At 35.5% G+C, this 25,949-nt stretch overlaps 7 protein-coding genes across 7 annotated transcripts; 4 read left to right on the plus strand and 3 right to left on the minus strand.

The window, feature by feature from the left end:
* Window positions 1-457: 457 nt before the first annotated feature.
* Window positions 458-3,302, plus strand: F4817DRAFT_332582 (S-adenosyl-L-methionine-dependent methyltransferase). Its single transcript, XM_049302664.1, has 8 exons — window positions 458-1,465; window positions 1,552-1,637; window positions 1,700-1,722; window positions 1,789-1,807; window positions 1,867-1,986; window positions 2,038-2,350; window positions 2,406-2,708; window positions 2,757-3,302. The coding sequence occupies exons 1-8, from the start codon at window positions 1,089-1,091 to the stop codon at window positions 2,830-2,832; spliced, it is 1,317 nt and encodes a 438-aa protein (XP_049160749.1). The 5' UTR covers window positions 458-1,088; the 3' UTR covers window positions 2,833-3,302.
* Window positions 3,303-3,569: 267 nt separating this feature from the next.
* On the minus strand, window positions 3,570-5,872 carry F4817DRAFT_332586 (MFS general substrate transporter). Its single transcript, XM_049302665.1, has 2 exons — window positions 5,182-5,872; window positions 3,570-5,106 (listed from the first exon to the last, which is right to left on the minus strand). Exons 1-2 carry the CDS (start codon window positions 5,437-5,439, stop codon window positions 3,655-3,657), a joined length of 1,710 nt encoding a protein of 569 aa, XP_049160750.1. The 5' UTR covers window positions 5,440-5,872; the 3' UTR covers window positions 3,570-3,654.
* Window positions 5,873-9,214, minus strand: F4817DRAFT_332587 (uncharacterized protein). Its single transcript, XM_049302666.1, has 3 exons — window positions 8,800-9,214; window positions 7,910-8,732; window positions 5,873-7,826 (listed from the first exon to the last, which is right to left on the minus strand). Exons 1-3 carry the CDS (start codon window positions 9,015-9,017, stop codon window positions 6,582-6,584), a joined length of 2,286 nt encoding a protein of 761 aa, XP_049160751.1. The 5' UTR covers window positions 9,018-9,214; the 3' UTR covers window positions 5,873-6,581.
* A 607-nt stretch (window positions 9,215-9,821) lies between these two features.
* F4817DRAFT_332590 (beta-lactamase/transpeptidase-like protein) lies at window positions 9,822-11,436 on the plus strand. The gene is made up of 3 exons (XM_049302667.1): window positions 9,822-11,004; window positions 11,067-11,189; window positions 11,257-11,436. Exons 1-3 carry the CDS (start codon window positions 10,470-10,472, stop codon window positions 11,352-11,354), a joined length of 756 nt encoding a protein of 251 aa, XP_049160752.1. The 5' UTR covers window positions 9,822-10,469; the 3' UTR covers window positions 11,355-11,436.
* Window positions 11,437-18,038: 6,602 nt separating this feature from the next.
* On the plus strand, window positions 18,039-19,334 carry F4817DRAFT_332591 (beta-lactamase/transpeptidase-like protein). Its single transcript, XM_049302668.1, has 3 exons — window positions 18,039-18,238; window positions 18,300-18,478; window positions 18,532-19,334. The coding sequence occupies exons 1-3, from the start codon at window positions 18,081-18,083 to the stop codon at window positions 19,188-19,190; spliced, it is 996 nt and encodes a 331-aa protein (XP_049160753.1). The 5' UTR covers window positions 18,039-18,080; the 3' UTR covers window positions 19,191-19,334.
* Window positions 19,335-19,534: 200 nt separating this feature from the next.
* Window positions 19,535-21,442, plus strand: F4817DRAFT_332592 (FAD/NAD(P)-binding domain-containing protein). Its single transcript, XM_049302669.1, has 2 exons — window positions 19,535-20,652; window positions 20,707-21,442. Exons 1-2 carry the CDS (start codon window positions 19,893-19,895, stop codon window positions 21,237-21,239), a joined length of 1,293 nt encoding a protein of 430 aa, XP_049160754.1. The 5' UTR covers window positions 19,535-19,892; the 3' UTR covers window positions 21,240-21,442.
* A 2,590-nt stretch (window positions 21,443-24,032) lies between these two features.
* Window positions 24,033-25,673, minus strand: F4817DRAFT_364087 (uncharacterized protein; the record flags this gene model as incomplete). The annotated part of the gene is made up of 5 exons (XM_049306710.1): window positions 24,033-24,128; window positions 24,304-24,584; window positions 24,645-25,029; window positions 25,095-25,511; window positions 25,569-25,673. The coding sequence occupies 5 exons, from the start codon at window positions 25,671-25,673 to the stop codon at window positions 24,033-24,035; spliced, it is 1,284 nt and encodes a 427-aa protein (XP_049160755.1).
* Window positions 25,674-25,949: the final 276 nt, after the last annotated feature.

Here is a 25,949-nt window from a genome sequence, read left to right on the forward strand (position 1 = left end):
GCCAATCTTTATCGTGAGTTCAGACTACATATCAGTTCAAATAGGTAGTCTCAAAGTAAGGAGACGGCAACACAGACCATTGAAAGTGATTCGTCAGCTTCCGATGTGATAGGTGTGGACCCTTGTCCCGGAGGGTTTGTCAAGAGTTACGGAGTTTGCGGAGCTGAACGCAAGTTGGCCAGTAATCCAGATTGTCCTTTTCTTCTTCTTCTCTGACAGCTCAGACGTAAGGCCCGTTTGGGAAATGTCTTATGCTTTGCTTGATTATTTACGGAATAGCTTCATCGTTAGAATTTACCTAGCAAGCACTAATCCGTACCTACGCAACAACAACCCAAGACAAAATAAAACAACAGAGTGACGTTGTGCTGTGACACTGGCTTTCTTGTTGGCCAATAATGCTACCTTACCCCCACGTAACCATTCTCATGACAGCGGGTGGAGCAATAATAAAGTGCCTTTCCCCAGTTTGTCGGTACTTGGGTTTAGTACAACATTGCTAGGTCAAATCCTACCAGATCTGCACGTTAGTTGGTAAGCAGTAAGGAGTATTGAAATTTTATAAATGAGGGCTGCGAGGGATAACTAGTTCGTGTCGCCAAGTTGATCCGACCGACCGACACTCCACGTACCAGGGACATTCAAATATCACTTGAACCCACTACGTAAAGAATACAACAAGTAGGACTGACCTGTAGGAAAATTTACACCAGTCGAATGAGAGAGAGAGAAAAAAAAAAAAAGGAAGGACGAAAAGAAAGAAAGAAAAACAAAACAAAATAGAATAACTCACACCAGTAATAAAAAATAACTAAACATGATTATGAAATTCCAAGTTTCTCATCACGTCTCCTTTTCCCTCCTTACGAATGAAGCCCAGTATTCGCTGTGAGTACTAATAAGGTCAATGTAGGCCATCGTCTATCCTCATTTGAATTGTCATGAGCTATTCTCAGCCCCAATAAAACTTGCGCTGAGTTTTGTGTTGATAAATACGGGAGCGGCCCGAAGCCGAACATTTGTGCTTTGGCCCCCAACTCACTAACAAATACATCACGGACCCGAAAACGAAAACGTGAACCGTTCAAATGGAAACTACTGATCTTACAGATTCGCCAAAAGGCCGTGGACGAAATGGGTTATTGACTAGGAGACCCCCAACTCCCCCATCCACCGCCCCCGTCCCACATGATCCTCGTCCTCGAGACTACACTAATACTCTTGCTTGGGATCTCCCTCCTATCTACCCTCCTACTAGCCCATCAACGAAGGCTTCAACCTCGACGTTAAAGTCAACGGCGACAACGAATGGCTCATCGTCGTCGTCGTCCTCACTTCCAATCGAAACTGCCGATCCTTTCCAATATGTACCATCTAACTTCGACTTCGGAGCTGGTCCTAGCGTCGGCGGTGACGGGGGAGATGACCCCGTCGAGAACTATGACTACCGCCAGACTACTAAGAAGTAGGCAATCCGATCATATTCACTTTGTATATCCTCGTAACCTTAGGTGCCCATGAAACTAACAGTAGAATTACTTGCTCTTCCAGAAGTTTCGCCAAGGCAGCAACCGGTTCAAGTTCTTCGAGGCTCTTCCGATCAATAGTCTATAAATTTGGCCGCACATTTAACAGGAGTACGTCTCCACCGTGATTCTCTATGTTCAAGTGAGCTCTAGTGCTAATATCCAATGTAAAGATTACTTCTTGCCCCATGATAAGGTATGCACGACTAAGTAGATGCCGTCTTGAACAGTGATCTTGTGCTAAAAATGGACAAATGTTTAGCAAGAGCAAGAGAGGAATAGTAAGATTCTATGATACCGCTGAATTGACATGAAACTAACTGGTGACCCAAAATGACAGACCTTCAACATGAAATCAGCGTTGACGTACATGATGGGGCCTTGCATATCTGCCCGGTGACGAATCCCAGGAGAGTGCTTGATGTCGGTACCGGGACAGGAATATGGGCAGTCGAGTTCGGCATGTTCTACTTCCCGTTCTACATCTACACAAATGCTAATATAAGTGTAGCAAAGAGGAATCCTGACTGTTACGTACTTGGAACAGACCTGAATCCCGTGCCAGATCCGCCCTTTATTCCACATAACTGTCATTTCCTCATAGCAGACGCTGATGAGGAATGGAAATTTGGCAGCCCGTTTGATCTCATTCACGTGCGAAGCCTGGGTGAGCCCGCTAATAAACGCCGGCTGTTTAAATCCATCTACGACAATCTCGCACCCGGTGGCTGGGTCGAGTTTCAAGAGTGGCTTCTCCATGTTCAGTCCTCGGACAAATCTGTTGAAGGCACAGCTTTCCAAAAGTGGAACGTGTTTTTGACTGAAGGAAGGTCGTCCCAGAATCATTTCCTTATTGGTAATAGGACTAACTCCTATAATAGGTCTCGAAAAGCTAGGAAGGTCATTATTCTACATCCTCGAGTACAAAGCCCTGCTGAAAGAAGCGGGGTTTGAAAATATCGTCGAACTGAAATACGCCGTGCCTACTAATACTTGGGCTCCCGGGAGGCAGTATCAAAGGATCGGCGCACGGCAGAGGATTAATACGCTGGAGGTCATCGACATCTACTCCCGCGGTGTGTTTACGCAAGGGTTGGGGTGGTCTAACCACGCGGTAGACAAGCTATTAGCTGAAGCGCGGAAGGACATTGATAACACGCGTATTCACTCGTTTTCTACTCTGTAAGTTGAGTTATAATGATGATGTGAACAGTTATTAACGAGTAGTAGGATGACGGTCTACTGCCAGAAGCCTCAATCGACATCTCCGACATCATCTGGCACAGCAAAATCGTCACCTAAGTAGCAGGGGGTAATACAAGTCACCAAACAACTTTGGATTAGGAAGTATATACTACCTAGGTATGCATATATAATGCTGAAAGTTTAGAGGATGAGTTTGGAATAGCATAGCGTTCAAGTACATGGCGTATGGAGTATTTTTATTACCTTAATTAGGTATTTTAGGTACACGGGATTTATGATGGAATACCTCGGGCAGCAACATCGTTACGGATAGGGATAGGGATAGGAATAGGAATAGGAATAGGAATAGGTACCTACAGGTAATCAGTGCTTCTTGACTCTTGGAACTTGGCGCGGCATGCATGGATCTTGTCTCCCGGACCGTCAGATTCAAACCCCGTCTGTTGTAGAGTTTGGGTTCATGCACTCTGGTTACGAAGTTGACGTGAAGCCTCAAATTTCAATAAATACATATGCTGGGCTCACTATATGAACCGTGTCGTACGATGCAAGCCCACTTTTATCCTCGGCACGAATCTCTGTGAGAAGTAGATCATCCTTCGTGGCGGCTGAGATCCATGAATATGTGATGGTTCCTGCAGCCTGTAAGCTACTCTATGATCTATCACTGTGATAACCCATGAATGATAAGAATTAGGAACATCCAAGAATGAATTAACATTGTCAATTTTGACGGTGAGGATACCTACGAAGATGATAGGATCGATGATACGATGTGCGATACCTAATGCGGTACAATTAGCCTCATCTTTAGCACAATATGAATAAAGTTACACGTTGTTGAGATATATCTATTATTGTATTAGGATTAAATATTATTGATACGAGGGGAGTGAGTCCCTTTCCCCGTCTTTGTCTATTCCTATTCCTCAAAACGCTGATTCCCAAGATCCCGTCCCTTCAGATCAATCTCATCTAGGAACATCGAAGTTATCAAGCCCAATGCACTCAGGCCGGTCATCGTATAAAATATCGTCTGAAAGCAGTTCAGATAGACTCCCAAGACCTGATTTAGCGTTGTAAGGGAAACATCTAGTGATCTCAAGTTTTCAATCAAGTTTACCGCATTTGAGGCGTCTTTCAAAGGCGCTAAAGCTCCCGTTAACTGGACTGCGCTGGTAGAGATGGACGTTGAGAAAACATTGCTGAATATTGTCGAGGAGATGGTGAGACCAATAAGACCTCCAAACATGCGAATAGAGAGAAATGACCCAATAGCTACGCCTGTGTCGTCAATCTTCTTCACGCTCGCTTGCATAGGAAGAATATTGAGACGTAGTAACGCAACACCTTGCCCCCAAAGAATAGGAAGCCCGTAACGCATGGATGATGAGGTTCCAATATCGAAGAGGGCTAGCAAGCCAGTTCCTAGCGTAAGAATGACCCATGAAAGTCGTAGAAGCCATGCATATCCTCCGAATAACGGGACCATCATCATTGCGACGGCTGCGAACACCACGCTGATGATAGATGTAGGCAACAGCGAGACTGCCGCTGAGATTGCGGTTTCAAGCTCTACGGATTGGTAGAGCAAGGGCAAGTACTGTAATAAAGAGACTAGAACCATTCCATGGATGAAGCCCCCTAGCAGCGCCATATTTCCGGTCTTTGAGTGGAAGAGTCGATGAGGAACAATGGGTGCCGCAGGCGTCGCCTCGTAGAAGGCAAAGACGACGAGCACCGCAGCCCCCAAGAGCATTGGAAGGAGAGTCTGCCAGGAAGCCCATGGAAATAAGGAGCCCGCCCAACTGACTGGTATAACGAAAATCGTGATTCCGATAATGACTAGAGCCATACCGATCCAGTCAATGCGCCTCAAGTTCTTGGCAAGCGTTGCATCGAGCGGGACGGGCCGAAGTTTAAGGAACAAGAACAGCAAAGGCGTCCCTATTCCTAGGAACGGCAGGTTGATCCATCCAATCCACCTCCACGTAGCATACGTAGTAAAAAGGCCACCAACGCTAGGTCCCATGATATTGCCAACGGCCGAAGGAACAGCCATCAAGCCGAGATATTTCGAGCGTTCCTCCAGCTTCGTCATATCAGCGAGAATCACCTGGGTCAGAACGTCAATTCCCCCGCCGCCGAAGCCCTGGAGGACCCGTGCGGCAACGACGGTGTTCATATTTTGCGCAAGGGCGAAAATGATGGAACCGATAAGGAATAATACCATGCACACGTAGAGAGGCGGCTTTCGACCGAACGCGTCTGAAATACCGGCCCAGACTGGTTGCATGACCAGACCACATAGGGTGTAGGCCAGGTTCGCCCAGAATGATTGCAAACTCGAACCCTTTAACTCACCAGCTACGGTCTAACGATGGGTATTAATATGTAGGTATTCAACCCAAGCGGCATACATGTCAGGAATAATGGTGTCATGGCTCACCGGAAGGGCAATGCCTAGACAAGTCGCATCCAGCTGAAAGACAAAAAGGATTGCCGCAAGCCCTACGAAGGCTAGTTTAAAGGAAAGCGACTTTTTCGGTGTTGGTTCAGTATTTTCCACTCCATTTTGCTCCCCAATCTCCGTCACTATTTCTACGTCCTCGACCTTTTCTAAGTTTCGTTCTAAGTCCGGTTCTCTTGGGATGACGGGAGCAGAGATGTCGGCCCCTGGATTGGTGTTGGCTTCAGGATAGCCCATTGTGGACACCGGGAGCTCGAGTCTCTGACCAATTGGATACGTACCAAGGTAGATAATGCTCACGCAAGAGAGAGCGTCGATTTGTGGATTACGGAGGTTATAGAGATTAAAAGGCCAAGCAATTGGCCGGTAATTCGTATTATGTGATACCAAGGGCACCTCATCTTCTCACGACGGTTTGGTCTTGTAATTTACTCTACTGCGACCTCGCTATGCAACGCGAGGTTCGGATATGCCGGCATACGTACTGACAAGGGGTATGAGATTGTACCCTGGTTCAGCACGTTGCGTTGCCTCAGCCCGTTTTTATTTGGGGCTGGATATCTTGAAAAAGGGTGGACGCCAAGCATGTTACCATCTGGTCGAACACCGTACGGGCCAAACGTCGATGCTATTGTTAACCCGAATTTTGGTGTATTTATAGAACTTTAACGGGGAGGTAGGTATATGTTGGAATTCGTATCTTCATCGTCAGCATTTTAGATTGCATCGAGTATTATCAGTTGATAGTTTAATCCAAAACAAAAGGGGAAAATGCCAAGATTTACTTCCATCGTGAAAATAGCCTTAGTTGTTATCAATGTGATTTCGCTTTTCTCCCCTTTTCTATAACTGAAATCAAGAGACCCGGTACACACGGTTCCATCCGTAAGTTCTCTAATGTTAATAAACTACTTGCCTATGGGCTAACTTGTGACTGAGTATTATTGTGAGTAAAATAAACCTTTGCCTCTTTCGGATTGACGTATAATAAGGATATTGGCTATTCGCATAAGACAATCCAAATGGCGCGAAAATAAAACGAGTATCTCATGTATATAATTCGACACATGTTATTTAAGACCATATATATGACTCGGAGTTGTCGATTACCATGTCAAGCGGACCAAAAGAGGATGCCAAATGTACTATTATATCTATATCAGTTTTAAGCCCGTAATTTTGCGCCGGATGATGAATTCAGTCATAGTCCACAACTGACTTTCCAGCTCTCTTAGTATTTGCCAATGTAGATTTAAAAAATAATTAGCCAAGCATGTGATTCGATGGGCGTTATACGTACAGTCGAGCCGGGTAAACTAGTCGAAATGCATAAGCAACATTGGTGTAGCAAAGGAGTACTTAAATGAACCACTCCCAACTTATTTTTCTGTCGTAAATAACTGAAATAGATCTGATGTTAGGTTATAGTCCGAGTGAGTGGGTGCGGAATAAGATTGTAAGCCGGATCCATCTAAAGAGATTGACGGAGGTGCAGTTGTACAAAAGTCGAAGCTTGTGAGATCTATTGCAGACTCCCCCAGATCCATTCCACCATCTTCGGGATGTTGTATTAAGGGTGTATTTAGGTTCTCTCCTGTTCTATTGGCTGGGGAACTGGTTGAAATTGGATCTCCTACCGGACTTGAGGTAGTGTCTGGTATAAAAAAGGAATGTGGGCAGCGTAGATCGAGGGGACTAATATCGATATAGTCTAGAGGTCCCTGTGATTGACCTCCTGGCTTGGTTTTCATAATTTCGATATTTTCTAGAGCCCATGCCAAGCCATCTCGTAGACGAGGGTAATATGTCGCCTGAAAGCTGGGATTGTGCAAAGCCTGGAGATACCGACAAACAGCCCATAAGATTTCTAAATCAGCCTCGAGTTCTGGTTCCGGGGCTTCACCTTTGGCCAAGGTGTTGAAGTAAAATGCGACTAGCTCTATGAATGCTACTACGGGATAGTTGCCGAGCATTCGGTCTAGTAGAGCTAAGCTTGTCGTAGTGAGTGACGGGGAACCAACCTCGGAAACAAGTCTAAGACAAATGCGAGCATGATCGCGCATTTGATGCTGAGCAAGCTCATCCTGGCGATCATGGCGAAGGCAAAGGACCTGAGTTACATGATAACAATACTTCAGTTCAAGTTGTATGTTAGCTAGTTCTGCTGTATTTTCCGGGAATATGGCCGTTATTAATTCGTGGTTTTGCTGGTTCCATTCATCTACAAGCTGAGTCATGCGACGCGCCTGTCGAACACGATATGCCTCTCCGGCGGTATTCGCTCTCGAGGAATAAAGGGAGAGGTATACTTCTTCCCAGATTTCCATCATGTAGTCGAAAGCGTTGTTGAGTCGCCGACTTGGTAGCTCATTGTCGTTGATGGAACTCAAAGTTAAGTCCGAATCGAATAGATGAATATCGCAGGTCTGACCAGACATGAAAGCACGCAGTTTGTCTAGAGCATAGAGAACTCTGAATAGTCGTTCCCACTCTGTTTGTCTGTGGCTGGCGTCGTCTTCACTGGTTCTGGATCGGTGGAGACCGAGAGTAAGGCCGACCTGGCAGGCCGTCTGGCATATACGTTCAAACATTATATTACCATAGAACTGCTTAGATGTGAGGGCCTAACAGGATACGCCGAGGCAATACGTTAGAAGTCCGTCTTCAAGTACGAATAGAGAAATACGGGAGAGTTGTTGTAACATACCAACATTATGAGCGCTTGAACATTAATTATAGAGGGACAAGTGAAAGAGTCGAGATCAGCTAGAGCACGGTCGCAGTTCTGTAAGAAAGAAGGAAGTAGATCATTGTTCATATTCCTTATATTAGACTGGGTAGCTTCCGCTACCTGCACCTCGAAGCCCAAACCAATTAAAACGATATTGTTGAATATGGATGTCCAAGCGCTACTATCGCCTGACGACTCGCCCGAATAATACGTATCGATAGCACGATAGAGTAGTGTCTCTTCGAATATTGGAAAGCGGATGTTGATATTGCGCAAGAAGTTATTAACAAACAAGTCAACTAAAAATCGCGGTGGAGTCGTGATAGGCTTGTGGTCGCTCGCCACGACGGGTTGCTGACACTGGGGGAGGGGAAAGTTTTGGAGTTGTCGTCGAAGAGCAATTCGCAACGCTGGGTCCTTGACAATCGCGTCTACACCGCCGTCTTGCTGACCCCCGCGCTCGGCGAGAACTTGGGCTAGCTGCTTCGATAACGATACAAGTAGAGGAATAGCCGCAGGATAGCTATAAATCCGTTCGCCCCCTTGACCTAACCTTATGGTTTCATGCCGACATCCATCCACCCGTCCAGGTCGATCCCTCTGGGCGCTTGGTAAAATGGCACTACCTTCATCGTTATCCGAGGTCTGTGTTGGTTGAGGTAAAGATGAAGTAGGAGGAGAGGGGTTCGAGTTGGATGTGAATGTTCGAGCGGCAAGTTGTTCGGTGATTTTAGTGAGGGCGCTTAAAGTCTGATCGACTCCGTCGAGACGCTCTAGAACGGTAGTGAAATCATCTCGGCTACAAGAAGAATATTCTCTGTTAATTTGTGATAAATAATAGTAAAGCTTGGGGCGAGAAGACTTGCAGCTGCTTGGTTTGATTTACACGCTTAACGGTGCCGGATGAGGTACAAGCGATGCCGGTTTTACGACAACTAGAACACTCTGGTTGAAGCCTATCGCACTTGATCTTACGATATCGACATTGATCACAAGCTGAGGAGGGCGCATCGTCGTTTCGTGATCGTGGGCGCTTGCGACCTTCAGACGCCGTATTCCTACTATTATCGTCGTCGTCGTCCATGAGTTTCGTTAGTTACAATTTACTCTTTACAATTAATCAGCATCTCCTCCAAACCCCAAATTATTGGAATAATACGTCATGGGGATCCCGGTCCGTCCCCATTTATCACGTAATCCCAAGTTAATCAGACAGCTCAGATAAGCCCTTAATACGGAGGTGTAAAGGGAACACATTAAAAAAATGCTAAAATTTATACGTAAACTCTTAAGGGTATAATTCGTAAAGTTATGGCTAAGTAATATTGAATAAAGTATTATATTTATATAATATAGCTTTTTAATTGGTTAACCAGTTAGCTTTATATATATATATTTTATGTATTAAAGATTATTTAAAAAAACTTTGTTTTTAACTTTTTTGCTTTAAAATGATTAAATGTAATTAAATAAAAACAATTAAATTTTACATTTAATAAAAATATATAAGTTTTATATTATTGTTAAATTGATTAAATTTAATTAGTGTAATATAAAGTTATATTAAAAATGTAATTTAAAAATAAAAATAAAAATATTATTAAACGGGCGGTATAACATTTAAGCAATAAAAAAACGCGTATTTTAAAATAATATAAATGGTTAAAACTTATTATAAAATATAAATATATATTAATAAATTTATATAAAAGGTTAAATATTTAAAAGTATATAATAGCTTTATATACTGTTTACTTAACTTCCTTTTACTGCTTATTTAACTTTGTTTAATATTATTATATTTTATAATTGCATATACAACAATAAAAATCAGATAAGGGTAAGTGTATCAACAAATTTTAGGTTTTTTTAATGTGTTCCCTTTACACCTCCGTACCTCAACCCATGTTCCACGACAAGGGTTTATGTTAATGAATCTAGACCTTTAATATACATCCTGGCTCGCTTCTCGAGTTCCTTATATGGATACACGGCCCAGATGTCTACCATACCATCAACAGATATATTAGGTACCACAATACCGGGATACCTGAGAACTTCAGAATATAGAGATCTATGGATCTAGATCCTTCCATCGACCCTAAACCCATTTCTGATGCTCTTCTAAAGGCGTCTCTAATTGGACAAGACTCCAATTCGTACCTTAGATATATGAATAAAACTTGACTACCCCTATTAGCACCACGGGGGGGATGTGATCAAGTTCCTATCAATGTCAGATTCTATACGCAATGAGACACCAGCAAGACCCTACCATTCGCTTGGCGGTTAATTACCCGGTTCGCAGTTTGCATCTGATAGCACTATTCAACGCGGGGGTACTGTGAAGCGATTGCTTGCGGCTCCCGTGTGCGTAAAAGGGACGATAATCCTTCTACTATTCGAATCTAATATAATTATGATTCAAGATTAATCCTCCTATTTTTCTATTATTTGGTCTAGCGAATTATTGACGCGCTACTGATATACTGACTCCTATCTTCACCAACCTCTACTTAGCGCAGACGTATTTGAAATGCGATCACTTGGAGTCATAGCATTATTTGCTATACTCAGCGTCTATGCCAAAGAGAATTGCCCTCTATATGGCTTAGGATATCCGAAACCTACCGACCTTCTCGCCCAACCGGGGATCCAGATGGCCGCAAGGTCTCTCGACTCGGTTTTTGCACAGTACATCGACAATTCTAGCAACACTAACTCAGATCAATTCTCCTATTCAGTTGAAGTGTTTTCCGCCGATGACGATGAACCGTTATGGTCGCATCACTGGACTGCGACTAACTTAAAAACCCTCAATTCAGCAGGAGTCAAAAAGGTAGATGGTAATACCGTGTACAGACTTGGAAGTGTTACAAAGATATTCACCATCTTAACGTTCCTCGCCGAAGTAGGCGACACTATGTGGAATGAGCCTATCACTAAATATATTCCGGAAATAAAGGCGATGGTCACTGACGCCGACACTTCTCATTCAATTTCAAAGCCAGACTGGGACTCTATCACGATTGGGTCGTTGGCTAGTCAAATGTCAGGCCTCGTTAGAGACTGTAAGCTATTACCCGTTCTCGCAAAGTTGATTAAAACGGTCTTATACAGCTGGTATTTTTAGACGCTTTATTAGGCGAACTCACACAAGGGTCAAGCATCGCGCAGGCAGTTTCAATTGGATTCCCCGTCTTAGAAAATGCAGAAATACCTCCTTGCGGCAACAGGCCAGTATGCAATAGAACACGTATGTTTACTCCTAACAGCTTACATATGACCAATACCGGTTTATCTGGAACTAACTATTTTGTTAGAATTCTTCGAAGGTCTTAGTAAACTTCCCCCGTCATTTTCGCCATTCGTTACGCCAGCATACTCGGATATCGGTTATATACTCCTCGGATACTGTTAGGATATAAGTGAAGCTAATATAAATTAAATATAGATTTACATAAGATAAATATATAAAAAAGCGCTTTACATTTTTATAAAAGGATAAAAAGTTAAACGTTAATAAATTTTTATTATTACACAATTATTATATAACAATTTTGCTATTACTTTTAATATTTATTTTATATATAATATATATTAAAAATTTTTTTTAATAATTTAACATTTTTATTTATTAATATAAACCGTTTATTAAAAATAAAATTACCGTTAAATTATTACAATAGTTTTTATTAAAAAATAAAATGCCACACTTTTTAAACAAAAAATAATTAATAATAATTTAGATTATACGCTATAAAATCAATTGAAAAATAATAGTAACGTACCCACAAAAAATACAAATTTCATTTTAATAATAATTAACGTAATAATATCGTTAAATATTATCAATTTAAAAATTATAATAAAAAAAAAACTAAATAAATATATCGAATAATTAAAAAGATAAAATTAAAAAAAACGTCAAATTAAACACCTCGTAACTTTAAAAAAAAAACAATTTATTTTTTATACCGCAGAAAATTTTTATTATAAAAAAAAATAACAAAAAAATAGTCGTAATAAAAACTTAACTTTTAATAAATTATTATTATTTAATATTATTTACAAAAAAAATAAAAATAATAACGGTATAAAACTGGTAACTTTTTTAAAAAGCTTTAAAATTAAGTTTTTTTTATAATATTACCACATAAATAAAAATAAAACTTTATACGCAACATTTTATTTAAAAAGTAAAGTAATTAAATAATAATTTTAATATATTATTAATAATAATAAAGATTTTAAAAAGATTTTATAACTAGAAATAAAAAAATAATTACATAATATAATTAAAAATAAAGATTTAAAGATATTTAATTTTTTTATAACAATATAAAAATTATATTAAAGATTTAATAAATTATTTTCAACTTTTTTAAAAAAATATAAAACGATTAAAATAAAAAATCTGGAATAATATTTAAAAAAAACGAAAATTTTTAACTTATTAATTAAATTAATTTTTAAATTAAAGGTTAAGTATATTAAAAAATTTATATCGGTAATATATAATAAATTAAAAAATAAAATAAAATTATTTAAACTTATTTATAAAAATTAGTAAAAAAATATAAAAAAATATTAAAAAAAAAGTTAAAAAATTTAGTATTAAAATAATATAATAAAAAAGTAATAATTATAATATTATTAAAAATAAATAAAACATTATTAATTAAAGTAAAAAATCTATTTTTATTTTTATTTTAAACGTTAAAGGTTTAAGATATTTAATAGGTTATTTTAATTATAAAAAAAAAAATTATATTAAATTTTATTATTTAAAAATTATTTATTATAAATGTTAAAAATATAAATATTTTGTTTATAAATATTTATAATTAAGTAATAATATATTAATAATTAATTCGAATAATATTTTAATATAAATAAAAAATGTTTAAAATTTTTAATAAGGTTTAACCCTTTTTTAAATTTATTTTAAAATAGCAGTAAAGTTATAAATAAAAAATAAATAAATCTTTTTTAAAATCTTTATAAATATAAAATTTAATTATAATTTAGTTAAGGTTAATTGCGTTTTATTAAAAATATAAAAAGATTTTATTTTAAAAAAAAAAATAAAAAAATTTTTCGAAAAAAAAAAGATATTAACGTAATTTTATATTATTATAAAGGTTAAAAATAATTAAGAAATTATATAAAAGGTTATTAATTTTATTAATATAATAAAATAAGATTTTAACTATAAAATTATATTAAAAATATTATAGATTATAAAAATTGGCGTTATTTTAAAAAGATTTAATAGAATATAATATTATTTTATTAAATTTAAAAATATAAGTTTAATATAAAAAAAAAAAGAAATATATAAAATTATATAAAAAATAAAAAAAATAATAATGTTTATAATAACGGTAATAAAAAGTAATAATAATATTATAATTTTATAATATTTTAATTTACAAAAAATATTTAGTAAAATAATAATATTCTTTATTTTTAAAAAATATAAAAAATTTACAAATGTTTTTAATATATAAAAAGTATTTATTTTTTTAAAATATTAAGATTAAAACCATTTTATTAATTTTGAAAAAAATAAAAAGTTTTTATTTAATTTAATTTATTTTTTAACAAAAACAAAATTAAGAATTTTTAAGGAATATATTAATAGCGTTTTGTAAAAAAAATAGATTTAATTTTTTAAAAACCTAGCAAAAGCCCCGGTATTATTTGTTTCGAAACTAAGAAAAAAGTTATAATTATGCGTTAATTATTATAGTTTAAATAAAATTATAAAAAAGGATTATATCGTTTTTTTTTTAATTAATAAGATTTTAAATAGGCTTTTAAAAATAAAATATTTTATAAAATTAAATTTAAAAAACGCGTATTACCAGTTATATATTAAGGTAAAAAACGAATGGAAAATAATATTTTATATTAAATATAAATATTTTAAATATTTAATAATATTATTTAAACTATTAAACGTTTTAATTTTATTTTAAAATTATATTAATAAAGTTTTTATAAATTTAATTAATATATTATATATTATATATTTAAATAATATTTTAATTTATTTAAAAAATAAAAAATAATATATTTAAAATATTTATAACGTTTTTAAAAAGTTACACGAATAAAAGTTTTATATAAATCCAAAAAAATATAAATTTTATATTAATAAAATGATATTTTTAAATTTTATAATAATTATAAATAAAGTAAAAATAAATAAAGATAAGGTTTTAATAATCTTAAAATAGTTAATATTTTATAATATTTATAATATATAAATATTTTTAGGTTTTATAAAATTTTATAAACGATTTATTTATAGTTATTTAAAGATAATAATTTTATTAATAAATATTTTAAAAAAAAAAACGCTATTTTATTTTAATTTAAAAGGCAAGGCGTTAAAGGTTTTTATAAAATTAAAGTTAATATTTGTAAAAGCCTTTATTTTAGTTTATTTTAATATAAAATTATAGATTTAGTTAAAGATTAATGCTTTATAATAAGCCATTGGCGTAGTTTTTTTATAATTATACGGAAATATATGGTATTTAATAGCGTTTTTATCAAAAAAATTATAAAATATTAAAATATATTATATAATTTTGGATATAAAGATGTTAATAATAATAAATATTTTTAAAAAATAATAATATTATTTAATTTATTTACCAAAGATAATAAAAGTTATTATGGATTATTTAAATCTTTAATATATTATAAAAAAATTAAAATTAAATAATAAATAAATATAATAAATAAAAAAATTAATTAATTTTAATTTTAAAATTATTTATAAATTAAATATTTTTAATTTAATAAATAAAATATTGTAAAAACTTAATTATGTAAATATTATAAAAAAAATTAAAATTAAAAAAGGTATATTGTTAAAGTTTTAAATAAAGTTTAAAAATAGTTAAGAAATATTTAATATAGTAGTAAATAATTTTATAGTAATCGAGTAAAAAGTAATTATAAAAATATATATTTTATTATTAAGTATATATAGAATAAAGCAAAAAGCGTTATTAAGGTTTTTAACGAAGTTTGAAAATAATTAAAACGTTTTAAATTTTTATAATAATAATAATTTTAAAATTATAATTGTAAAAGAAATGTTTAAATATGGTTTTATATTAATAATTTTAAGAAGTAATAAAAATTTAAATATGTTTTTATTAAATAAAATTTGTAAAAAATAAAAAAATAATAATTTTGTAATTTTAAGCGAATAAAAAAATTAATAAAATAATTAGAATTTATTAACGTTAATATAGTTTTTAAAAAATAATTTATTTAAATTTAAAAATAAAATTTATATATTTTTAATATTATATAATAAAATATTTCAAAATTATTATAATATTTTAATATTAAAATATTAAAAGGTAGTAAAAATAATTTAATAATTATTAAAATATTATTATTAAAATAGTTTATAAAAAGATATTAAATATTATATTAATATATATGTAATTTATTAAAAAATAAAAGTAAAAAAATATTTATTTTACGGAAAGTTAAGATTTTTTCCGGTGCCGGACGGACCAAATAAAAAAATATTATTAGATTTTATTATCGGGTTACCAATTTTATTAATATGTAATAATAAAAATTATAATAATATTTTAATTATAATAAATAAATTTTCGAAATATATTTTATATATTTTAATAATAAAAAAGTTTATAGCGTTTAAATTAATTAACGTATTTTTTAAATATATATTTTTATAAATAAATTTATTTAAAAACATTATATTAAATAAAAGGTTTTTATTTACAAATAAATTTTAGTCGATTTTATACCACTACTTTATAATAAAATACCGGTTAAATATAATATTTTATTTATAAATAAATAAATAAATAAAATGTTAAAACTAAAATTTAAAATATTATTTATAAATTTTTTATAATTTTAAATAAAATAATTAAGTAAAAAAATTGATTTTAATAAAATAAATATATAATATATTAATTTATTTAACTTATAAATAAATATTAGTTTATTTATATAATAAATATAATTTTTAAAGTTTTATAAATTTTATAATATTATATTTTAAATATAACGTAATTAAAAGAATAAAAGTAATAAATAAAATTTAATAAATTAAAAAAATAATTATAATTTTATTTCGAACTTTTAATAAAATTTACGCAAAATGGTATAATAAAAATAAAAAAAAATATATATTTATAAAAAAATAATTAATATTAATTTTTATAAAAAATATAAACCAAAAATAATTTAATAAAAAATTTATAAATAAATATTTAAAACTTTTTAAAATTAAAAAAATTATTAAGTATTACAAAATAATATATAAATTAAAATTATTACCGCATTATAAAATATATAATATATTTAATGTTAATAATTTAAAATTATATAACAAAAGATTTGGTAAGAAATTTACGGAATAATAGGTAATATTTATTAATAATAATAGATTTATAATTAAAATAATATTAAAGTATAAAAAAAATAATAAAAATAAATAATATTTAATTTATTAGAAAAAATATATTAATAATAATAATTTATAAGAAAAAATATATAATATTTTAAAGAAATTAAAAGTTAATTATAAATAAAAATTATATAATAAATATGTAGTAATAATTTTATAATAATATAATTAATTTATTACCAATATATTTTTATTAAAGATAATATTATTTATAATATTTTTAATAAAAATAATAATAGTTAAAATATTTATATTAATAATATTATTATTATTAAAAAGATTTATAAAAAAGTTAAAAAGTTAATTAAAAAAACGATTTACGGTATAAATTATAAAATGACAAATAGAATTTTTAATAGGTTTTTTAATATAATAACCTTAAGTTTAAAATTGGATATAATAACGTAAAAAAATAATTAAAATAATAAAAAAAGCTTTTAAAATTTTTATTATAATAAATATTTAAAAAAAACTTTTAACGTTAAATTTAAATTTAAGTTTTTTAGTATTAAAGTTAAAACTTTAAAAAATAAAGTTAATAAAAATTTTAAAGGTAAAAAAAAAGCGGAATTTATAATATATTAAAATTATATATAATGTATTATATTATTACGAATTTTTTGGAAAATAATAGTTATATTAATAATTTATTAATAAAAACTTTTATAAATAATTAATAACCGGTTTTTATAATTTTCGACTTTTTTATACCAATATTTTATAATATGCTTTTTATTTATATTTTGGTAATTTTTAATTTATTAAAAGAATTTTATTATTTTTTTTTGCGCAATAATAATTTTGTTTTAATAAAAAAAGTTAATAAAAAATTATAAAAAATAAAAGATAATATATAAAATAAAAATTAAGGTATTGTTTAAAAATATAATATAAATGTTTAATAATATAAATGTTGTTATAAATTAGTTAATAATTTTTATATATGTTAAAATAACGTTAATATTTTTAAAATATATTTATATTATAAGTTAATACGATTAAAAAAATTTTAATAATTATAAAAAAAATAATTTATTATTAATTTTAATATATAAAACGGTAAAAGATTAACTAAATTTAAAACGTTATTATATAAAAATATAATAATATTATTAATATATTATATAATAAATTTTGGTAAAAAATAAATTAAATATAATTAAAGATGTTAATATATTAGGATAAAATAAAGGATTAAAAAGAAAATAAAAAGGTAAAAAAAATAAAAAAAATAAAAAAAAAAGATAATAACGTTTATATATATTATTATTACTTTTATTATTTATATATAAAATAAGGAAATTATATAATAACGATAAAATTTACAAAAAATTTATAAAAATTGTAAAAAATAATATTAAAAAATATTATAAAAACGTATATATATTGTAATAACTTTTTAACCAATTATTACTTTTAAAAATAAAAGTATTATAAAAAAAGGTAATTTTGTTAAAATATAAATAAAGTTAATATAAATTAAATATAAATCTATATAAAATAAATATATAAAAAGGCGTTTTGCGTTTTTGTAAAAAGATAAAAGGTTAAGCGTTAATAAATTTTTATTATTATACGGTTATTATATAGCAGTTTTGCTATTACTTCTAATATTTACTCTATGTATGACATACATCAAGGGTTCTTTCTGACAGATACGCCTTGGAACAGATGACGGGGAAATGGTTCGGCAAGATAGTACAAGACAGGGTTATCAAGCCCCTTGGTTTGAATCGTACTTTCTACATAACTCCCGCGGATTCCCTCGGGATTATACCAGGTGGTCGCTATGAAACGAATTGGGCTTTTAACATGGAAAATGAGTTGCCGTAAGTACGATCCTGAAGTACCTACTTGTCACGAGTTCTTAAGTAACTCACCAATGGGAAGTACCGGCAATATGTATGCATCCTCCTCGGATTTATCCCGAGTCGGCAGAGCCATATTAAGATCTACTCTTCTACCACCATCTACGACGAGAAGATGGCTCAAGCCCATGAGCTTCAGCTCAGATCCAAGATCTAGCGTAGGTGCACCGTGGGGTGTACGTCAGCTTCAATTTTCTGAAGGTACGCAAATCAACCCTGAATAACTCGCTGATATATTGATATTATGATCACAGATTCGCCTTACCAATTCGCAACCACCTTTAACAAAGCCGGAAGTCTAGGGATGTATAGTACCTTGCTGGCTATCATCCCAGACTTTAATATCGGATTCTCCATCTTGGCTGCTGGTGATGTTCCCCCTAGTTTACCTATGGATATAGCAGACACGTTGTCGAATACTTACCTCCCAACCATGGTGAACACGGCACGCATCCAGGCAGATGCGCTCTATGATGGAACATATAAGAACTCTAATTCTGCGGTGAATTCATCTTTAAGCATCGTGGTTGACAGTAAAACCCCTGGCCTGAGTCTAAGTTCGTGGATTAGCAATGGAACGAACTTGCTATGGTATTCTGTAGCCATGAGCCGAAACGTGACCAAAGATTATTGGGACAAAATTCAGCCAAGCGTTCGACTTTATCCATCTGGGTTGTGGGACGCGACGTCTGACGGAGGGAAAAGAGTTGCGTTCAAGGCAGTATTTGAGGACCTAAGCTTGCCTGACGCCTCGGAACCTTTTACGACGGACTGCTCGACTTGGGTCAGCGTCGCAGGGATCATGTACGGCTCCAAACCGTTGGACCAGTTTATCTTTAACATCAACGCCGCCGGAAATGTGATGAGCATTGAGAATGCTGCATTAAGGAATAGACTAGAGAAGGTAGTATAATATCTATAAACTTATCCCCGTTACCTTAATAAGCGCAAGACCAGTTACATATTTCCTAGTAGTGAAATGGCTGCTTATCGCGTCTAAGGGATCACGAGTGACGCCTCCTTAACTTCGCCGACAACCGGAAATAACTGTTTGATACTTTTGCGCTCAGTAATCGTCCCTCAAAATGGCCACTAGATGCATTACTTATACCTTGACATAATCTTAACATAATCTTAACATAATGCTGAGTTTATAGTCATCGGAGCCGCGATCCTTTGCCGAGGCCGAGACAGACATGGCAACACGGAAGATGGGTTTAGGCCGGGTAACCCGAATCCCGACAGAATTCGGAGAAGAGACAACTTCTCGTTGGTGATTAGGCGATAATGATATGATAACCAGGGTTGCAACCAACACGGGATTAATCGGCCGCACATCCACAGCCTACAGGTCTACGGTAAGCTCACCTAAAGACATCATCATACCCCTATCGCGTCTCCGATGCACCGAATTCACGCTCCTTGTGCATTCGTCACCGGTAGTGGATGGAGGCATATTAACGACATCGTATTAATATTTCCCCAATACTACTGTTTCGTTGTGCTATAAGAACCCTAGCTGCTACTCGGAGTGTCGTCACTTTTATGTATTGAAGCCCCACACAACTACACACTCCAATATCTCTAGACTCTAACCGTCGATTCTAATTACACCATGACTACCGCAAAGCCATTTGATATTGCTATAGTCGGGGGCGGTATAAGCGGACTTACACTCGCAGTTGCCCTCCTTCAGCAGAATGTGCCCTTCACAGTTTACGAATCTGCCTCGAAATTTACCGAGATTGGCGCCGGCTTAGGGTTCGGGCCAAATGCTGTCACTGCCGTTGAACTTATCTCCCCCAAGCTGTTTGAAGGGCTTGAGCGACGTGTTACTCTTGGTTGGGAGAGCAAGCGAAAGAACTGGTTCACGATCAGGGTTGGCGATCAGAGAAAGGCAGGCCCAGATGGAGTGCTGAAGCAGAAGGAAAAGGAGGGGTTGAGAGTCGGAGACCCAATTTTTGACGTTCAGTACACCGACGATAGACTTGCCGGTGGTGTGCATCGAGCACATTTCCTAGATGACCTTCTCACGCTGATACCAGACTCAGTGTCGAAGTTCGGTAAGAGGCTAGTTAACATCAGCAACGCTACAGACGGGTCACAGGATGCTGTTTTGCACTTCGCGGACGGGACTACGGCGCAGCATAGTGCTGTGATAGGTTGTGATGGAATAAAATCCAAGACTAGGGAGATACTGCTGGGCGAACAGTCGAAAGCCGTGTTCTCTGGAAAATACGCATATAGGGGGTTGATACCGATGGAACGAGCCGTAGAGTTACTAGGCGCCGAAATAGCCGAAAACCCCCAGTTATGGATGGGATATCATCGTCATCTGCTTACCTTTCCAATTGAGAAGGGTAAGACTATGAATGGTTGGTATTCTAAGAAAATCCCTCCCCTACTTTAAGCTAATTATCGTATCATAGTCGTGGCCTTCAGCTCTTGCGACACATGGACCGATCCACAGTGGGTGGTTAAAGCATCAAAGGAGAAAATGCTGGACGATTATAGTACATGGGACCCTGCTGTGCATTCCATCATCAACTCTATGCAGAAAAGAGACGTCTGGGCTCTCTTTAATGATCCACCTGCAGAGACTTACTACGGGTTAAGCCCTCGAATATGTCTCCTCGGCGATGCTGCGCACGGTACCACGCCTCACCAGGGCGCAGGTGCCGGTATGTGCATTGAAGACTGCTATATCCTAAGCCGTCTCATAGGAGCAGCAAAGAGCACCCAGGATCTTAACAAGGCATTCCAAGCATACGATGAGGTAAGGCGGCCGAGAACCCTCAAGTTGGTAAAAACCAGTAGAGAGGCAGGCATGCTATACGAGTTCGAACTCGAAGGTGACGATCTTGAGGCCATTGAAAGAAACTTCAAGTCGCGCATGAGTTGGATCTGGGATGTGGATTTGAAGCAAGACCTGGAGAAGGCCTTATCAATCCTTAAAGGTTAACTGCCTCTATGTACGATGTTAGCGATGTTTATAGAAGATTTCTTGTTCTTTTAATTATCTACCAAATTTTATTGTACAATCTTACAGAGTCGATCATATTCTACTATCGTTAAAAACTATGTGAAGATTAGGGGATATTTTAAGCAAGGAAAACAGACTACCATGCTCTAGGAGTTCATTTATTCTATTCATTGTCACCTCCTAGATTCCAGAACTTATGCATCGAATTAAGCTAATAATTATGTCCCCATTATGTTAATTCTTCTACGAAACTTGTAAGCCATGGTAGAGGTGTTATCCAAACCCGCCCTCTTGGCGCATAGCTACCTCCTACCGAGTACCTATCTACCCAGGTAGGGAAACATCTCACCTGACCTGACTTTTTCTTCGATGCATCTCCATGAATGGACTGTTTGCTGTAGATGCCGGTGGGGCCCTACATACATATTGGGGTTGATGAGGGCGAGCTTATTATTACCAACAGGTGGCAAATTGATACTCTCAAGTTCGCGGCGAAGATATAAGACGAGGGTATTAAGCAGCTCCTCCTTCTTCAGTATATTTGGCCGCTTATCCATAACACCGTCAAATTGCAAGCACGAGAAGATTACTGTGAGCGCTATGATTATGCCCGAGTTTACGAGGGGTTATTGTGTCGAATTTTTTCCATGGCCCAAATAGGAAAGTAACTCAATGGGCAGTATCTGGCACATGCGCAATTATGTAAACTCGGGCATATTGTGCAGCCCGCAGGGCTGCCTCCAGTATCAGGTCGTTCATCATGGGGAGGGCGAAAAAGTTCGGCTAATTGTCTTGCTTTGGCGACTGTTCTACTCGGGTGTTCGTCGTATATCTGGCTGTGGTAAAGGTTCCCGTATCCGGTCTGGAAGTCCTCATATTTTACACAGTGAAATGCGGGACCATTGATCGGTCCGTATGCCAAGTATTCGCGGTCATGGTCTTCTATATAATCCTGTGCACGTGCAACGCCACAAAGGCCGGCTTTACATAGATCTGGGACGTGGTAGATCTTGACATGTGGAGCTAGTAATGCTCTATCGATGATCGCTATATAGCTTCTATCAGAGGCGTATTTCACTGCAGTAACTAATGTCAATATATATTACATCTTTTACTAATGTTATGATACGGCAACAGACGCATCTGGAAGCAAAAGTTGAAGGGTAGTTTAGGTAATGAGGGAATTTGTATCGCGTATAGGTACAGTTCATAAAGGGGGCTGCGTTGGGCGCTCTACGGATTACATACTGGCGCAGGTTATACAGCTTGCCCACGAGCTGAACTTAGTCCAGGTCATCGATCCTTCTAGGTGATTAATGATCATTGCACCGAGACGGTTAGTCATGTACATGTCGGTTGGTTCACTGCCGTCAAGAAAACCCCGTGGGATAATCCCATTTATGGTATTCAAATCAGGGTCACCCCCAGACTTCGGACCGAAACATCGAAAGAGAAACCGTGGTACTCGCTCCTGGGAAGCTATAGATTGGTAAGTAATTGCCCATTTCAGTTCTTATATCTTTGTAGAGCTTGTTCACCTTCCAACTCCTCCCAGTCCCGTTTTGTTAAGCCGTGAGTAGCAAAGGGTTCAGGTTGTTTTGAGACTTCTGTTAGGGGTATTTCAAGCACCTTTGGGCTTCTCGAGGTCGTAAAATTTAAACAAATGCCGCGCCCATCAAGCATAGTAGCTATATTTCTCACTTCGCCCTGTTCCGAAACCCCAGGTAAATCCGTGGACACGTTGTCTACGGAAAGTGTTATCTTCATGCTTGTGGTTTTCGTTCTTTCTTTAGGCTCATCCCCTTTAATAGCAGGTCCTACTTTTAGGTTTAACGCCCTCGCAAACTTAGGGTTGGAAGCATTTGTCGCAGCCGAAGTTATGTCTATTGAGCAATCCTGGGTCTCATCCACATGTATTACTACATGGGTGTATTTACCGAGAAGTTTTAACTTCTCGTCCCACGGCGACATAATTTGTACGTTGTGTTAGTTCTAAGTATAGGTTGGTAAATATATTTTTAGCATGCGGGTTATCATGGTATTTATAGTCAATGCCTAGATGGGCACTCTTTTATTTAATTAGAGCTTACATCATTTCTAAGATCTAGTCGTGTTGGTTCGAATGCTTAATTATATCTGTTAGAACATTCCTGAGCCGACTACCATATTGGATCGAAGTCAAACAAAGGTTTCCGAAGAATTTACCTAGAACTTCAGATATTATAGTCGAAGCATTATTACTCGTCATTTTACCTGGTAGAGCGTAGAGATCTTGTTTCTTTGTATGGTTCAAGGCAATCCTGGGAATTCTAGGCTGTTCTATATGTCGCCGTGGGCTTAACCCCCGTAGGTTCTAGTAAGCCTACGATCATACTTATCCCGCTTCACGTTTCTTTTTGAACTTATATGGTCAGGCAGTTACATTAGATTGGTGGGCAACTTTATTCTTACCTTACGGGGTTGGAGTGCCGTTAAATTTGACAGAAAAGGAAAGAAATGAAAAGTCACACATACGTTGGCTAATGAAGTCCTAGCCGTACATAGGTACATAGGCCTCACCAGATACTAGTAGAATCGCCACAGCGCACTTGTAATACATACCATATCACTGCGTCCCAGTAATAGTGTTGTATAAGTGCTGCAGAGTGGTATATTGATCGATTAGGAGAGTAGGCTCTGGCTATCTATCAAATGAGTGAATATTTAGTAAGCATGCTACTATCGTAGTTGACTCCCAAGTGTGGATAAACCACGACGAGGTTGAAGGAGAATCTAAGCCTTGTCTCTAACCCTTTCTGCATAAGGTGGCACCTTGACAAGAATAGCACAGACCGAGTAAAGCGCATCCTCCGATGCTTGGTTACCATACTAGGAAGACACGTAATTAGTAAATTGCTACCACATATGAATATTTCAAGCTCTAGGTACTACTTTCCACGAGATAAGAGAACTGAAATTCCCTTTTTCCCGGGTCATTCAACCAGGCGATGTCTGAGTAGCGAAACTTTGGCCCCTTACCTAGTTTAGACCATGCTTTAAATACGACCTCCGGGGACTCCATCTCCTCGTTATATCTTTTAAAGTTGTTGAGTCCAGCCACATGTAACATTCCACCAATCCATATCTGTCCCCGCTGGTCAAAAGCCCCTTTGCGCTTTGAGTCGTAGTATTTCTCTTGACCAACCGGACGTAGGTACACAGAACACCCAAGAGCCTGAAAGCACTCCCATATGGCCATGTCGAGGCCTTTAAGCGTACCTGGTCCACTAAAGCGTCTACTAGTATGAGGATAACCATGTGTCGTATAGAAGCCTAGGTATCCGCCTAATTTAAGATTGCTGTATTTAGTTATAAGTTCAAATTGATGTCGAATATTGTGCTTACCTTCTGGCATGAATTTCTCTTGACTAATGACGGTATGCATATGTTTGTATAGAGGTACCTGGGCCAAATCTAGAGGTTTAGGGTGGCTAGTTAGTTGGCCAATTCCACGCATGGCATAAAGATTATATGTCAGCGTAATGCGGTGCCCAGATTGAACCTGGAAGACTTCGTGCTCGCAGTCACTGTAGAATGCTGCCCATCGAATAGATGGTTGATTGATGTCAAGCTTGGACCAGTCAAATGATATAGTCTTGCCATTGTGCCGGACCTCGAGTTGGCCACCCTCGTGAGCAACCGGTAGACAAACGACAAGCGACCCGAATTGGGACTCGGAGCGTGGGGTGTCTACGTGTGCACGGAAGTGACCGGACGTACCGACGTAAATCTGTCGTTTCATCAGTATCTAGACCCAGAACTAATAATGTTGGATGCTACTCAGATAACACTCACATTCAGCTTATACAACTCTGCCCTAACGCTTCTATGCTTGCTACTGCCCGCTTTCCAATCTGGAAGCAGTATCTGTGCAACCGAATCGATGATTCCACATTCATATGGGGAGAAATTCAAGGAGAACTGAGATGGGTCGAGCTTTGAAGCCTTGCGATAACTTTCATCGTATACATCTTTCCCACCAAGACCAAATGTAGCAGGGTTCATATCAGCCACCAAGCGAGCCAAATTTTCTAATGTAGATGGTTCAATCGGAAATTTAAGCTTGCAGTGCGAGCTGGGCATGGGTTGGTTGGGAGAATCCCATCGAAGAATCATATGGCTAGGTGGAATGGGTAATAATAAAGGGCTCGACGTGGTGGTAGTTTTACCGTCTTGAGTAGAGGACTGCGCAGGGGCCGTTTCCGCCGGTTGCTGTGAATTATCAACTTATTGATGGCCAATAGGGACGGATCCGCCACAGGCAAAGACAAAACTCTCACGACTAATAGTCATCGACTCACGAAGCTCTTCTAGTAGTGCCTTCGTCTCCTCATTGTGAACAATTTCATCTTCGGGCTCCTTTTCGGAATACATGGCTTAGGTAACTGATATGTGAGTAAGGGAGTGATCTAATTTGTAAGGCTGGAGAGAATAATAATCGGTTTTCTCGTTGTTCGGGACGAGGTATATCTACCTATATACCCTTCTATTGCAGTCCGTGTGCCTAGGCAGCAAAGGCTTAAACCCACTTACACGAAATATGGCGGTAACAAGGGACAAGGTACCAAGACCTAGACCCCTAGGAGAGGACTATGACTCACTAACAATCCATAATCTAGCAAATCACCTACATATAGAATTCTATAATCC

The sequence above is a fragment of the Daldinia loculata genome (genome assembly GCF_022478755.1).
Source record: "Daldinia loculata strain CBS 113971 unplaced genomic scaffold F4817scaffold_14, whole genome shotgun sequence".
Classification (NCBI taxonomy): Eukaryota; Fungi; Ascomycota; class Sordariomycetes; order Xylariales; family Hypoxylaceae; genus Daldinia; species Daldinia loculata.